General features: G+C 39.6%; 1 protein-coding gene across 1 annotated transcript in view; it reads right to left on the bottom strand.

Moving 5' to 3' along the window:
- Nucleotides 1-5016: 5016 nt before the first annotated feature.
- Nucleotides 5017-17090, bottom strand: part of elovl6 (ELOVL fatty acid elongase 6) — a 39276-nt gene continuing 27202 nt past the window's right edge. The window contains exons 2-4 of the mRNA XM_061724879.1: nucleotides 10052-10183; nucleotides 9735-9886; nucleotides 5017-5515 (exon numbers count right to left, since the gene is read on the bottom strand). Coding sequence (XP_061580863.1) covers nucleotides 5073-5515; nucleotides 9735-9886; nucleotides 10052-10183 — 727 coding nt within the window. The 3' untranslated portion in view covers nucleotides 5017-5072. The remainder of the gene's footprint in view (nucleotides 5516-9734; nucleotides 9887-10051; nucleotides 10184-17090) is intronic.

The following is a 17090-nucleotide window of genomic DNA, read 5'->3' as shown; positions in this document are numbered from 1 at the left end:
GCTGATGAGAGCTAAAGAGGGAATTAACGACACACTCAAAGGCTTTGCTCTGATCCTTCAGGTCACTGTTTGCTCCCCTCAGCTCTTGAGCAGGACACACTAACGGCATTGAACATAGACACATGAGCCAGAATCTAAAAACAAAGTCCCCAACCTGGGACGATCCCTGAGTAGTTTCATCTCCTGGGGGTCAGATGATGCTGTTACTCTCTGAGAACAATGATTCAGAGGAAGAAGAAAGCTGCTCCCGCTAAGTAGCAGCCGCCCCAACTTGATTTATGTTGGAGAATGCCGCCAAAAATGCAGCACTAACAGAAAATCCTTAAAGTTTTTAAAGTATCCCATAATACAGAAAATGACTAAATTTTTATTTGTAAATCACATTTGGGTTTATTTTTACACTAATCAAGATTAAATATATACTTTTATACAGACACAGAGACAGTTTCTTCCCCCAAGCTGTTGCTCTGATGAACTCTCATCACTCATAGAGTCTCAGAGTAATCAATCACTGTGCAATAATAATAATAATAATAATAATAATAATAATAACCACAATCATATGCTGTAACAATGCACCTTTCAATAACCATGTCTACCTCAAACTGCTGCACCTTTCACTTTTTTTTTAAATTGTGTATATATTTTAATAAGAGCTGTCATTTGTCTATTTACTGTACAGTGAACGAAAATAACCGAGTCAAATTCCTTGTCTTGTTTCACCTGACTTGGCCAAATAAACATGATTCTGATTCAGATTTTTTTTTTCGTTAAAGTTGGGTTGCAACTGCTCCACTAGATGGCGGCAGAGTGTTAGAAAAATAAACTTTCCAAAGTTTCTAACATGAGAGAGCAGCAGGAATCCAGGATTATCTTCAGGAGCAAAGACATACTGTATAATTGACTCAACTTGTTGGTTTGATGAGACAAAGATGTCAATTTTAGATCAATTAGTTCACGCTTGGATTACTGAGTTTGGATGAAGTTCACAGACGATGCACCTCTTGGCCGTTTATAAAGGGCATGTCAGCGTCGTAGAGATGGAGGAAAGCTGTTAAGAGACAGTAACATCAGATTAAACTCTGCTTTACACTTCATTAACACGATCGTGTTATGGTTCAAGGAAATATTGCGTAATTAATCCCGAGTGAGGAACATAACTGTCTGAGCACAAAAAAGAGAAAGGTATTTTGTGTGAAATTCCTGTAGCGTCAAACCTACATGTATTTAATGTACCGTCATTATACATTTCCTCAAGGCCTCAACTCCTTCCATGCATGTTCTAGTTAGGATTAGATCCAGAATATAAAGTGGAAAACAAAGATTAAATTAATGATGTGATGGTTTGTATTAATAATCAGCAAAAATGATCACTTAGTAAGAGTAAGATGCATTGAGGGTTTTTCCTTCCTGACAGAGTATAAAAATGTATGATTTGAGTTTTATTTGTAAAAAATACCCACTGTTTTAGACAGATAAAGTATATTTCTATACAATTTCTTAGCCAATTGCATCAACAGGTGATTGATTTTAGAGAAGTGAGGAGTCATGTCCAACTAGCACTAATATATTCTGCAACTTCCTAATGTGTAATACTTTTGTTTTACACAATGTAACTACTTTATCTATTCATTTATTTGGAGCAAAGATCCAAACCGCTTGAATGGTTAAGTTGGAATTAGACAACGACAAAAGAAATATAAATGGTGGGTTTTCAGTTGCACACAGAACATCTCTGTCCAATTTCAGCAACAATTTGGCATCTAAGTTGAGTGACACTGGATGAATTCAGGTGTTGGACTTCTGTAAAGGTGCAAAACAACAGAAATAAAACCGTCGCGAGTGAGTAAGTAATCTTGATTGTGAAGAAAAAGAAAGACAAATACAATGTCTTGCTACAGTATTAAGTTTGACTGATGGATGACTGTATGTGCATGATGTTACTGCTGTAGAGACTCTGAATTATAGATATTTTTACTTTTTCTTCATCTTCTGAGGTTGTATGCAATAATATATTTGTGAATAAAATCTGTTATTCAGTGCCAGATAAATGTACTCATTTCCTACGTACCTGCTGAGCAACAGTCCTGCTGCAGGGAATGCTGTTTCCAGGTTGTGATGCAACACCATAATATACTTAATTACAGACATGTTGCCACTTTAGAGTTATTTCTACACAAGGTGATTGTGCAATTATGAAAACTGGAGTTATTGGGAAGTTTATTTAATTAGCAGTGAGCTTTTAAGATAGGTAGATAGTACAGGCATCTACTGTCTTATCTCCAAGGGTGATGGAAAATTAGTTTATTCCCAAAATGTTGGTGTATCCCAGTGGTTCGCAAACTGGGGGGCGCGGCGAGGTTGGAAGGTAGATTAATTTAAATTTTTTATTTTTTTTTAAAGATTATTTATTTCTTTAACTTTTTGCCTTCAATACATATGTGCAGTGAGAGAGAGACAGGAAATAGGGGGAAGAGAGAAGGGGAATGACATGAAGTAATGGTCTGGCCAGCTGGAATCTAACCGGGGACCTGCTGCTTCAGGTCCCACAACTACCCCGTGCTACTGGAAGGAAGATGCATGTGGCAGTTTCTCACCTGCAACCCGGTTTGAGAGGATCTGTAACATGAACAAGCCCACCCCACTCACTGAAAAGGTGTGGGGATTAAAACTGACATTTTTGCAGAGCAATTGTTGAAATTTTGCTTATTTGTTTAGCTGTTGCTGCTGTTTTTCAAAAATATGTTGAAAGTAATGCATACTGTATTGTACAGTAAAAAGGAAAAAAAAAAAAAAGAAATGTGTTGCACACATGAAGCAAACCCACTAACATCACTGAAAAGATGTGGGGATTAAAGGTGTAATTTTTGTAGAGCAAATGTTCAGATTTTGGCTCCTGTTTGTATTGTTGCTTCAATCTTTGGGAACTGGTCAGGTTGAAAATCTATTTTTACAGAGATGGACAGTTTTTTCACACATATGTTCAATATATGAAATAAATTGCAGTCGCATTTGAAAGCAAAAGATGTGTGTGTCTGTGTTGGGGTCGGGGGGGGGGGGGCTCGAAAATTCTGTTATGTACAAAAGGGGGGCCTGGCAAAAAAAGTTTGGGAACCACTGGTGTATCCCATCAAGATGTGCGAATGCGGTCCAACAATTAGTTAAGATGGGTGCCACAATAGTCAGTTAAGGAGAGGGAAATGTGATCTTTACAAACACATAAATGTTATTTGTTCACACTCCGAGTGAACGCTGTGTCCGTTCAACAGCGTTTCCACAAATGGAGTTGGTCTCAACGGTTAAACTTTATTGCACAAAGCTCCACTAGAGGGAGGCCAGCGCGGTGGAAGTGAACACATTTGAACTCAAGTTGTAAAAGTGTCAGGATTTTATTTATTTTGTATAAGTCTGTTAGCCTAATTATCATCAGTATTCATCATTCGTCATGTATTCCACCCAGAAAATGTGTCATTATTTTCTAATATGCAAATACTTTAGTAACTTAGATGGTACTAAACGTGGAGTTCCAGGTAAGCTGCAGAAGGCCGGTATGCAAACAGAGCTGTTCCATTACTGCTACATGGGATCAGGTTTTGCATGCATACAAGCTCGCAGTCTGCTTATTTCCAGAAATATGTTGGATATGTAGCAGTGAAAACCCTCCGGCCTTTCTAAATATCACTAGAGAAACTGCTAATTTGGCTCCTTTTTTAACACCTTTAGCACCAATAAACTGATTATGTACTGTATGTGCAATGCCAGGATGGCGCAGACAAAAAGATAAAAAAAAAAAAAATTAAATGAAATAAAGTAAAACCACGTGCATGTCATATTTTTGCACAGTTTGTTCATACATTAAGTTTCTCAGCAACAACTGTTTTCTGACATTGTTGACATTGATACAGTGCAAATGGACAAAAGCACAACAAACACTATTAAGGATACATACTATTTTGTCAATACAGCAGATTTTGACAATTTGCATGTTTGATTTTTTTTTTTCCGTTTTTTAAATTTTCATTTTGCTAAACATAAATATCTTTGTCCTTCATTTAATCTTTCAAAAATCAAGCAGACTGGTTTTCCTGCACTGGTAGAGACCCTTTAAACAAACAGAAATGTTTGAAAAAATCGAAGGCAATTTCTCAAGTGTGGTCGGCAACAACTTCTGCAACGTCAAGACGACGGGGGAAGCGGGGACTCGGTTCAGCATCCGGTTCCAATCGGGGTCAGTCGGCACGTCTTCCTCTTAGTCACTCAGTCCAATCAGCTTCATTAAGTCAGTTATTTCTGACTATCAGCTATTCTAGAAGAAACTCAGCCACATCATAAACTGGAGCAGATGTTAAACACGGTGGTTTTTTTGGAATTTTATTTCGTCTTGATATGCATATTATGTTCAAAAAGAAAGAGCCTAAGACCTGAGAAAATTGGCGAACTTTGCATTGTAAGACACAGACGACACGGTGCCATCCATCCCATCGGCTCGGCCTCACACTCACCAGCGCCTCAAACTTTCTCATTTTCAAGATAAAAACAAACACGGACGACACACAAACAAAAACTCAAGATGGCCCATCCATCGTTATACACACCTATTTTTATTGATTCTTTTTTTTCTCAATAATAAATAAGGTTGCTTATGGCGGCTGTAATCATTTTAATTGAACGATTTTGTCATATTTCAGGTTTTAAAAAGCTTTGAATTTGAATTAAAAAGGGTATAGGGTTGGAAACTTTAGGTGGACAACTCGTGATGGCTTTTGATCATGGTGGCGCTGTTTTCCTCGCATCTCTCAAAAGGAGACATAACCTCCGGTGAGTTTGCTTTTTATTGTTGGTTTTTTAAAGATCTGCTCATTAGTTTTAATGCTCAAGCACAAACAACCAACCATTTCCTGACCCTCCCACCCCAACCATACCCCTCACGCCTCCGTGCCACATCCCTGGCATCCCAGCCCATTCATCCCTTACTGGTCCCTGCTCTGCATTTTCAACTCCTTTTTATTGATTTATTTTAAATTTTTTTCTGCAATCGTCTTCCCTTCGTCTCATTGCTTTTTAATATTCTTCTACCCGCTTTTCTTACTGGCAGCCAGAGCCGACGATTTGGACTTGCCGAAGTAGGCCTCGAAGAAGAACTGGACAAAGAGCACAAAGTAGCTGAGGTACATGAGGGACGACCACACAATGTTCTGCATGTGGGATGGACACTCCTGGCCCTGCTGCATCCACGAGTACACCAGGTAGTTGACCACGCAGCCCATCAGCATCTGGGTGATCTGCGTCAGCGTGATGAACATGGCAAAGTTGCGCGACAGCTTGAAGCCGGCGGCCCGCAGGGCGTAGTAAGAGTACATGACGGCGTGGACCAAGTAGTTCATGGTCATGAACCAGCCGCCGCCGGCCACCATGTCCTTGTACGAGTACCAGGAGTAGAGCAGCACGGTGATGTGGTGGTACCAGTGCAGGAAGATGAGCTTCTGTTTCCTCAGGACGATGAAGAGGGTGTCGCCTGCAGGGAGGACAGCGAGGGGTCAGGCGGGAACGAGAGAGAAGGGAACAAGGTTAACGTTGGTCCGATAAAAAAATAACTGTCGCTCAGGTCACTGTCACATTTAAGACAAAGCCATTACAAACTCAGAGGGGAGAGCATATACAGGAAATCAACAATCAGAACCAACAATCAGAACCAACACCAAACTGAGATGCTACAGTGGCAGCGATGGATGTATGGAATAAATCAGATAGGATTGAAATTATATAGAACCTTAACCTTATTTAAAAAAAACATTGAAAAGAAGGATGATTTCTTTATATCAAATTAATGAGTGGTGATTAGGGCTGTTCGATTTTGCCCAAAAATAAAATCTCGATTTTTTTTCTCTCAAAATCCGATTTTCGATTACGATTACGATTATTTTGTGAATTGACAAAAGGCAAAGAAATGTTTTCAAATATGCAGTTTTTTTATTGAACATTTGCCCCATTGGGCTTTAAGTGCAAACTTTGCTCTTATTAAACCAAAAATGAATGAATAAAGTGCAAAACTCTGTAAAATAAGTTGAAAAAAAGTTTTAAAAAATATAATAAAATATAAAGTTTTATCTCTGAAAAAAAAAATAATCAGCAAATCAGCACTTGCAAACATACAGTAAGTTATATTTCCAATTAAATAAAACAAGACATTTTCTAATTAAACTAAACTGGGTCTTTGCATGCTAAATAATAATGCAACCCATGAAGGAGGTAGAGGTGTGTAATGTCAGTCATTACATTTGCTATTCACATTTGCAAGTTTTTTGCAAGGAACACGAGCCGGTCTATCGCATCTGGCTTGAGGGATGCCCGGTGGCATGTTACAACGCCCCCTCCTACACTAAAGAGCCTCTCCGATGGGGCACTTGTCGCTGGTATTGAGAGGTATTTCCATCAATCATTAATATGGTATCAATCATTAATATGTGTGCAGACAAGGTAAAAAAAAAAAAAAAAAAAAAAAAAAAAAAAAAAAGTGAAAAATCAATTTTACGATTTTCACGTTTTAACATCGTTCTAATTACATAATCGCGATTACGATTTAAAATCGATTAATCGAACAGCCCTAGTGGTGATGCTTGCTATGTTGAGTTGGCTATTTATTTAATTAGTGATTTGATTTTTTAAGGATGAAGGAAACATGTAGACTGCACCTTTACTTTTATTTTTTTTTTCTAAAGGAATTTTTGTTATCCCCATGGAGGCAATTTGTTTTACTGTCAGTCTTTTCTCTTACTTCTTGCTTTCATTTTATTACTTTCATTAATCTTTTTGAGGGTAGGCAAATAATAAGCTTTGCTTCAGCCTACACCTTTTTCGGTCTAGATGGTATTTGTATATTGGACATTTTTTGTAATGTTTTCTTTGAACAGTGTATTAGTTTTCTTGTTGTCATTTTTATTCTTTTTTTTTTGTGATGTCATGACCGAAATAAACTAAACTAAAACTAAAACTAAACTGTCAAATACGCAGAAAACATTCAATAGATCAGGGGTCTGCAACCTGCGGCTCTTCATCCTCATCATAGCGGCTCCCTTTGGCCTTGAAAAAAAAAAACCCGAATATAAATAAATGATATTTCTAAATTAATTTTTATTCATATTAGTAGTTTATTTTGGTGGGCAGTTATCTTGGAGTTTGAGTTGATGCCATCTAATTTTAAAAGAACTATTTTTTATTTCTAATTTGTCAACGAAAATATACGTCACATAACTTCATCAACCATAATCATTTGCCTTCATCGCCAATGTTGCTGGCTTACCTTCGAGAAGATATCGAACAACAAAAAATGTAACGTTGAATGAAACCCAACCAAACCGGAACTGCTAGGAAAAGCTGAAGAGCAAACTATCTTCCAAGAAGAGGATTAGCTCCCCACATTTAACTAGCGCCGCTGGTTTAGCGGCAGCTCTGGAAGCCGTTCACAGACGGAGAATATATGAAAGATTCGTTCATAAAAATATCAGAGCATTTATTCTTTTATTCATCTATTATTTTATATTTATTTTTAAAGCTGCAGCTACATTTTCTATTTATATTAAAGTTGGGGTAGTTTTTATTTTATCTTTACACAAATATAGACTAAGTAGGCCTACAGTTCACAGTTTAATTTATTTCAAAGTACGCCTACAAATGCACACTGCAGTTCTGTTGTTATATTTAGTGGTTGTAACAGCTAAAATAAATAAAAGATGAAAACTTTTAAAATCGTATTTTATTTTTTGCGGCTCCCAACTATTTTTTTTTTTGTAGAAATAGGGGCAAAACGGCTCTTTTGATAATAAAGGTTGCAGACTCCTGACTAGATGAACCCTGTAAAACCAGGAGCTTTTAGGATGCAGGAAAACACTAAAAAGGTCTGACAAATAAGCAACACCTCAATAAAATAAGAAACAAGAAGTTTTATTCATTGGGTGCGGAGTGAGTGTTTTGGAGAACAACCAAAATAAAAAGACCAGGTCAATGAAGGACCATGAACCGCATGTATCCAGGAGATAATGATGGAATAGAAGCATAAAACTATTAAAACACTGGCTGAAAGACAATTTCAGACTACAACCAATAATATGGCATTACTATAAATACTGTGCAGATATTTCCGCTGCCCGGTAAACACAGCACAGGTTTGGGATGTTGCAGACTAAATCTGATATGTGAAATATGTAAAGATCCTATGACTTTGTCTACCAACAAGTCTCTTAAAATGCAGCATTAAAAGACTAATTCATCAAAGGGGAGCTGCCTCCTCTCTCCAACTATGACCGGGACAACAATCGCCTCTTTCACCGCTTCTTTCCTGAGGTTGTTTTGGGAAACAAAAGCTGCGACATCAGTGTGGTTCATTTTGGTTGTGCTTGTTGTTAAATGTTTACTGTCTGCACCTCTCACTCTTGATGTTTTTGAAGATTCAGCAGTTACAAGTCATACACTGTGACTAGACATCATGCAGTGTATAGAAGTATTAAAAACAACAATTGTGCTGACAATGTTTACATGCAATGGACTCACTGCAGTTCATTGCTTTCCTAAACGATCTAAATAAAAAAATGATGAACTTTTGGTGTTGATTCACATTCAGATCTGGATTCTGAATCTCGTATAAACTTCCACATAACAAATCTAATCAGTTCAAATCTAATCAGGTAAATCTCTGTATATGCTGTAAAACCTGCTGAACTGCTTATGGGTGTGCCTTGTGCTAGAATGAGAAACGTGGACCTGTCACCATCTCCCATTCCTTTGTAATGATGTGTTGTCGTTAAATGGAAAACATATCATGTTTCAGGCCATGAATATTAGGGGTGTAACAATATATCGTGCCACGAAATTTCGCTGTAGCGCGATATTGGGTTATTAATATATTGTGTTTACTAGTAACATTCTATTGGTGCAGCGGGATCACGTGACGACCGCGCCTCGACCCGCGAACCAAACTCTGACTACGCTCAGAAGAAACTAGGACCGTTTTGCGTCCCGATCACGGGACTCTTGGGGGGTTTTGAGCTCCAAACTTTTTTGTTCTAAGGTGAGCATGAATCAATCTGTTTTATGATGTAAAGATTGTGTCGTCCCCAAAGGTGGGAGGATGAAACGATAACGGGGTTCACCTTACGACCTCAGACTGGAGCATGTGAAGCTCTTAGCTCTGGCAGAAGATCAATAACAGTCATGATGCATTTTGAGTTTGGGACTTTTCATAGTTTATTTATTTATTTAATTTTAGTAAATTTCTGGAAAAGAAAAAAGTCAAGTCATACATGAGTGAAACTATTCAGTTTGTGGCAAAATATTTTTACTTGTATGAAACTGAAGATGCATAATGCAAACCTGACATTTACTTTTAGTTCAGTTTGTGGAAAATGGTTGGCCTGGCTTTCTCTTTAAAACTCGTTATAAAGCATTACAAACTGTAACAATAGGGTAAACGCACAGCATTGTTTTGTATTTTGTGTCTTTCAAAAGACCAAAAGACCATATTTTCCAGTCATTTGTTCCTCATTCAAGGTTGTTAAAAAAATACTGCTATAATATCGTATTGTATCGTTATCGTGACCTTAATATCGTGTATCGTATCGTATCGTATCGTGAGATTAGTGTATCGTTACACCCCTAATGAATATGCACTAAACTTCTGAACGCCACTATTTTGCACCGACACAGACGACATCAGATGAGCCATGAGCGTCTTCACTTACCTAGTTCAGGTGCTTTACTAAGAACAAAAGCGTAGGCCCAGAACTTGCTGACTGGTCCGTTGTAAAAGCTCTGGTCACAAACTGACTGCTTAAGCCCTTTTGTCATCAGGATGTACATCATGTAGCTCCCAGTACGTATGGCACCAAATATACTGGATTAAAACAGATAATGCAGATACGGTAAAGCATTGTAGTGCAAGTATGAAAAGGAAACTTATTCTTACTGATCATTTCATGTACAACAGGCAACTGGTTGTACTGCCTATCCTCATATTCAATGCTCACAGGTGTGTTTTCTGATATTTAAATGGCCGTACCTGAATGCAGCGAGTGTGAGTGACCACAGCACCAGTGGTTTCCTCAACTCAAACTTCTCCCTTTGTTTCATAACATGGCGGCCCCCCAAAATACAGGCGGCGTAGAGAGCAGAGAACAGAAAGGACTTCTTCCTGTAAACACACAAAAGGAGATAACGTTACGCTTTTATTTTTGACATGTCGGGAAATGTGGGGATTCAAGGGGTTAAAAGTTGAATAAAGGTGATAATTGGATGTGGCGTGAATGCAGTTAATCAACCAGTGTCTTTATAAAGCACTGCTCTTTCCGCAGTCTCGGGATAATAAAAGCAACATACACAGTTTTTTGCAAGCGATGCCTGGAGTTATGATTTGAGCTTGCTTGGTTTTTCCACATGCACCTATTAGTCCATGAGCCAAGAGCCCAAAATTGACCAATTGCAATCAAACAGGTGGGCAATTTCTAATATGTTTTTTTGAGTTGCTACACATCCCTAGTTGACAGTTTGACATGATAGCCCTTGCAGACTGGTAGCTTATTGGTGGTTATCATGCATTTAATATATGAACCCCTATAGCGAAAATACGAGAGCAGCGTATGGTCCTTGTTTGGTATTATGGGACTTGTTGACTGCTTGTTGACTACTCAGACTGCCTAAATCAATCTAATATGTTCCTCAGATATTGGAGAACTGAAATAATGGTATTTTAGGTTTCCCAGATGAAATCTGAGGCTGTTTCACCCTTCTTTTCAGAAAAACTTCATAGGCGGAAATCAAAATTTAAGTTTTCTGTTGTGTTTCTTTCCACAGCAGAGTAATTGAATAATATAAACATTAATTTGTGGACCATATTTGATACCCCCCAGGCCCCACCTTTCGGCAGGTACCATATTTATGCCTGTAGCCCTTATACTTTTTGAGATATACTCATTTTTGTGTATGCATGTTGTTTTAGGCAGAATCTCGCCTGGATTTCAGCTGAATAGGGTAAAAACTATATAATACAGATATCACTATGAAACCTTCCCAGTGTATTACCAACCTCAAAACAAAGAAAAAAATGGATTGCACATTTTATGAGATTTTATGTTTATGTAGGCTATGCAAATTATACTTTATCCATTTCACTATAGGGAATGTGTGAAGTTTCCGCAGTGTTCAGAGCATACAACACTTATTTACACAATGGCTGAAATGGAGGTTCAGTGTTGAGTAATTTTGGAGGAAGATCCTAATAATAGATCCATATTGCCCTATAAGTATGCTTCCAGTATGCTCATGCACACAGCGAGATTCACTTGCTGTCAATCAACTGTGCTGTCAACATGCTGTCACTCGATCAGGTGAGAAAGATTCATTTCATATTTTTTCCATATTGAATGATTCAACCCTACTTCAAAGGATAGCCCAGTGTTGATACAAGTATATTAAAAAGAATCCTCATCTGAATATAACCCTGTGCAGCATTCATGATCGTATGGGTTAGCTAGCTGTAGCCGATTTCATTCTCAGCTAGCAGATTAGCTAGTTAGCTAACCCATATGAGAATGACTGGGGCTACAGGGATATATTTGGGGTGAGGATTTTTTAGAAATATACTTCAACATTAATACTGCTAACCAAGAACTGGATCTGGCTACTCACCCGGATGTCCAACACAGAAGACCAAACCATAAGCAGTTGGACTGGGTTCAACATCCTCACACGCAACAACATGCATGTGGTGCAGGACACTGTCAGTTATCTGCCAACAATCAACGCCCCAGCAACTGAGATGTCGACTGTCAATGAAGTCCTGACCCAAACACTAAACATCATGGAGAGCCTTGGATTGGAGGAAATTGTTTGTGTCTTTGACCAAGCACTCTACGCCAAGGCAGCAGAAATCACTTGGAAGCAAGAGAAGTTCCAGAACATTATACTGAGAATGGGAGCTTTCCATACCATCTGCAACCTGTTATCAATCCTGGGGAAGAGGTTTCAGGATGCTGGCGTGCGTGACTTGTGTGTGGAGTCCAGAGTGATTGCAGAAGGATCTATCACTGCTGTGATGGAAGGGCGCAAGTACAACCGTGCTGTCGGACTTCACAAGGTCATGTATGAGGCGATCATGAGGCTAGCCTGGAAGGGGTTCCTCCCATGGATCCAAGACAACCACAGAGCAGAGATTCAATGTCTGGAAGAAGCCCTTGGAAGCATCTCCACTTTTCATGATGAAGTGTCACAGGCATTCTTCACAGAGCTCATGGATGATCCATCCTGCAATCACATCCTACAGTTGTTCCAAGAGTATCTTGATTCCCTCAGGAATGGTGAACCATTGGCAGCTTTCTGGATGTCTTACCTCGACATAGTTGAGATCTTGCTAGGCTTGCTCCGTGCTTCAAGAGAAGGGGATTGGATGCTGCACCTAGCCTCAATCCACGCTATGATCCCATGGTGCTTTGCTTATGACAGGCTGAATTACTCACGTTTCCTTACATATTACTACTCCACAATGACACGTCTGCCCATTGATCATCCAGAGGTGCGCCACCAGTTCATGCAGGGTGGCTTCAGTGTCCAACTTGGTAGCCAGAATCCTTTCGGCCGGATCCTTGTTGATCAAACCATCGAGGAAACGGTCAATAAGGATACCCAGACAGCAGGTGGCACAAAGGGCTTCAGCCTGAAACGAGCTGCCGTGGAGAGGTACTACCTAACATCCGAGTACCGCAGCATGTTCCTCAAGCAGCTCCAAGCTATGGTGGGAAATGGCCAGTCTCATATCAGCCACCCAGACCTACAGAGGCCCAGAATCCACAGAGATGAAGCAGATGTACAGTCCATTGTGAAGCTGGTCGAAGATGACTGGACGGACCCTTTTGACCCAAATCAAAGTGAGTATGTCAGCTTAGCAACAGGTACCCTCGCCCCTGCAGATGTAGCAAGGGACCTTCTTGATGCTCATACAATTGGCACAGAAGCATACGAGACCTTCAAGCGGGATCGATTTGTAGAACAAAAACCAAAGGCCCAGTTCTAAGACAAGATGAGCAAGAATAAATTTAAGACTTTTACTGACATCAGGAAGAAGACATCTACAAGCAATCCAAGAAAAGTTGTTTTGCAGGCTGACAGAAAGCTCTTCGGCCTCATGGTCCTGGCAGCAGAGAGCCGCCATCTTAAGATGGTTGATGTCCTTTCCCACCCTCTAGGGCAGGGGTCCTCGAGGGCCGGTGTCCCTGCAGGTTTTAGATGTTTCCCTGCTTCATTGCACCATGATACAAGTGACTGTGTCATCAACAGAACTATCCAGACTTTGATGACAAGCTGGTAACGAGGATTAATTAGAATCAGGTGTGTTAAAGCAGAGAAACATCTAAAACATGCAGGACACCGGCCCTCGAGGACCAGGATTGGGGACCCCTGCTCTAGGGCCATTGCCATGGTCACTTGCCAATGGAGATGGAACACTGAACAAGACGAGCAAAGCTGTTCTGGCCAGGGAGCTGGAGAAGCAAGTCATGACAGCAGAGACCATCCCTGTGCCATCTGCTACCATCATCGATGGGATGAGTTTGGTACAGAAGATTCAGGGCAATGAGAAGACATTCTCTCAACTTGCAGACTCTGTCCTTACTCTGATCTTACATGAGGGAGCCAGTAGTCAGAGAATTGATATTGTCTTTGATGTTTATCGGGAGGATTCTATCAAAAATGCTGAGAGAGAGAGAAACGGGGTGGCACCACAGGAAGCACAGCACCACAGTTCCGTAACATTGCACCAGGTCACCGTACCAGCAATGGAGAAGGTTCCTCAGCAGCTCGACCAACAAAGCAAATCTTATTACGTTCTTAGTGGCTGAGTTCAAAACACCAAAGCTGAGACAGAAGCTGAACAACAAGGAGCTGTATGTCGCCAGTGGAGAAAGTTGCTTGCACATCACTAAAGATCAGTGGGAAGACGTTGCAGACCTAAAGACAAATCAAGAAGAGGCTGACACAAGGGTGATTTTGCATGCAGCCCATGCTGCAGAGATTCTCATTCTCATTGTGATTGTGATCTCATTGTGAATGAGATTCTCAATTCTCCAGAAATACTGGACCTCTCAAGACACCCTCGCCGTCTTCTTCATGACCCCTATCGAGCCTCACATTCCCCACGGACTTGCCCTGGACCTCTCCCTTGTGCTTTCTGGACCCAAGCCTTTCTACCGCCTGCCAGCAAAACCCCCAACCCCCTTTGTTGGACTTCCAGGCTGACCACTGACTACGGCCCTCACTTTTCTTTCTCTGCCTGCACCTTATTACTAAGGATAAATACTTCATCTTTTGGTCCTGCCTCTTTCTTGTTGCGGCTCCAAAATGCAGGTGGAGTTGTACCAATACGACACCCCATTCAGGATCTACATAATTGCCACAGATAACTAACAATGTTCAGACTTTGGGCCTGATTTACTAAAGGTTTGCGTGTGTAAAAACGTGTGCAAACTTGACAGCACCCGCAAACCAATGTACGAGCTGATCTACTAACAGCGTGCAAAGAGGATTGCACCTCTCAAATGAGCAAAATAGCACACGCAATTCATTTAGTACTTTTGCCCTGATGAATAATCAATATGGGGCGTACCCGCCAGAAATCCTAAATACTGGGAGGGGAAAATGCAAATTGGTCCATTTACCACGCGCAATGAGATTTACCAAGCCTGAAAGTAATTGCGCGTATTGTGATTGCGTCTGTATTTAATACGTTCGAAAGGAAGGTGCTAATCTGCTGCTGCTGTTATTGTGGCAAGGAGGCGACATCCAAAATCAAAGAATACGCAGAGAGAGAGTCTTTATTCTGCTGCATGCTATTTTAAAAATGGTTGCACAAATTTTATTAAAGGCCACTTTTTCTTTAGTTCTTCGCCTTATATCTTGTCACCTTCTTTTAATGTGCCCCCCTCCACTCGCCCACAAGCAGGCCAAGCCTTTGTGCCAACTTTGTATTTTATTGATTACTTATCTTATTGAACGTGAAATCATCCTTCGTAACTCACATTTAATTAAAACCAATTAATCAAACCAAAACCTATTAATCACAAAACACAGGTTAAACATCATGACCAAATCCGCTCCGACCCGCTGTGTCAGTATCAGTGCAGAGACTGCAGCTTCGCCTGAAATATGGTTCTGCGTTAAATCGACGGCGTAGCCGTCGATTTAACGCAGAACCATAATTCTGCGTTATATTAAGCATTTACATCGCTGGTTATTATGTGCCCCCCAATTAGATCTGTTCTGCCGCCGACTCTGTTTTAACCTCATCTGCCGTTCTTTTTGTCTTATAACTGCATTTATTCTATCGCAGATTTTCTCCCATATTGCGTTTCTTTTGGTAATGTTTAAATTTATTTGCTGTAGTTCATGAATGTGTTTATTTGCCTCTTCCACTAATATTTCTAACTCCACCGCGTCAAATTTCATTTTGCGCTTGCGACTATCCTGCTTTCCATCCACTCTCCATGGCGCAAAGTTTGCGCCGCAAACCGTAAGACACGCAACACCTCATTTAAATACTGAGGTTTGCACCTGTTATCAATTGCGCACGAAATCTTAGTTGATCACCCGCAAACCACACAACAGCACGCGCAAACTTTTTCAGTGCACACGCAATTTAGTACTCTTTATTTGGGATCTTAGTAAATCGGGCCCTTTGTGTTTTGTAAGATTATGCAAATTAGTGCATATTAAATGAGGTAATGCATAATTTGCATACATAAACATAAAATCTCAGAAAACGTGCAATCAATATTTTCTTCGTTTTGAGGTTGGTAATAAACTGGGAAGGTTTCATAGTGATATCTGTATTATATAGTTTTTACCCTATTCAGCTGAAATCCAGGCGAGATTCTGCCTAAAACAACATGCATACACAAAAATGAGTATATCTCAAAAAGTATAAGGGCTACAGGCATAAATATGGTACCTGCTGAAAGGTGGGGCCTGGGGGGTATCAAATATGGTCCACAAATTAATGTTTATATTATTCAATTCCTCTGCTGTGGAAAGAAACACAACAGAAAAGGTACATTTTGATTTCCGCCTATGAAGTTTTTCTAAAAAGAAGGCTGGAACAGCCTCAGATTTCATCTGGGAAACCTAAAATACCATTATTTCAGTTCTCCAATATCTGAGGAACATATTAGATTGATTTAGGCAGTCTGAGTAGTCAACAAGCAGTCAACAAGTCCCATAATACCAAACAAGGACCATACGCTGCTCTCGTATTTTTGCTATAGGGGTCCATATATTAAATGCATGATAACCACCAATAAGCTACCAGTCTGCAAGGGCTATCATGTCAAACTGTCAACTAGGGATGTGTAGCAACTCAAAAAAACATATTAGAAATTGCCCACCTGTTTGATTGCAATTGGTGGTCTGGCTCATGGACTATATTGCTTTTAGAGCTCGTCGTTTTGCCACAAGTAAAAGTAAAGAACTAGTGCTATCTTACGTGCCAACATCTGACAGATCCCATGCTCTGTTGAATCTGCTTCCATGTTTCCATTTATTTATTTTATCTGATTCTCTTTGCTTTGTACTGCTCTTTTACTTATTTTTTTCTTTTTCTATACTAATTTTTATGTAGTATTCCATAAACCTGCCCAGGGACTACAGGTGGAAAATAGCAAGCTGCTACAACCTGGCACAATGTATATTCTCTTGTACAAGATTAATGTCTCATTGTGCACTGTCCCTGTTTTGAAATAAATAAATTACAAAGCACAGGTATTCAGACTTGACGGTATAGATGTTGACTTGGGCCAATAAAAGACTGAAGTACGCTGCCAAAACCTAAATCGGCTCTACCCAAAATAGTGTCTCATCTACTGGACTGGGAATAAAATAGCTAATTATATATATATATATATATATATATATATATATATATATATATATAGGTTGTCAAACGGTTATTTTTTTTTAATCGCATATTAATCACACATTTATTCACACATTTTTTGCTGTCCTAAATTACCTTAAGGTATGCCAATGCCAATGCTTATTCAACTTTCCAAAAAAAAAAG

Source organism: Cololabis saira, chromosome 7, assembly GCF_033807715.1.
Source record: "Cololabis saira isolate AMF1-May2022 chromosome 7, fColSai1.1, whole genome shotgun sequence".
Classification (NCBI taxonomy): domain Eukaryota; kingdom Metazoa; phylum Chordata; class Actinopteri; order Beloniformes; family Belonidae; genus Cololabis; species Cololabis saira.
Note: the sequence above shows the minus strand (reverse complement) of the source record. Positions and strands in the feature narration are given on the sequence as shown.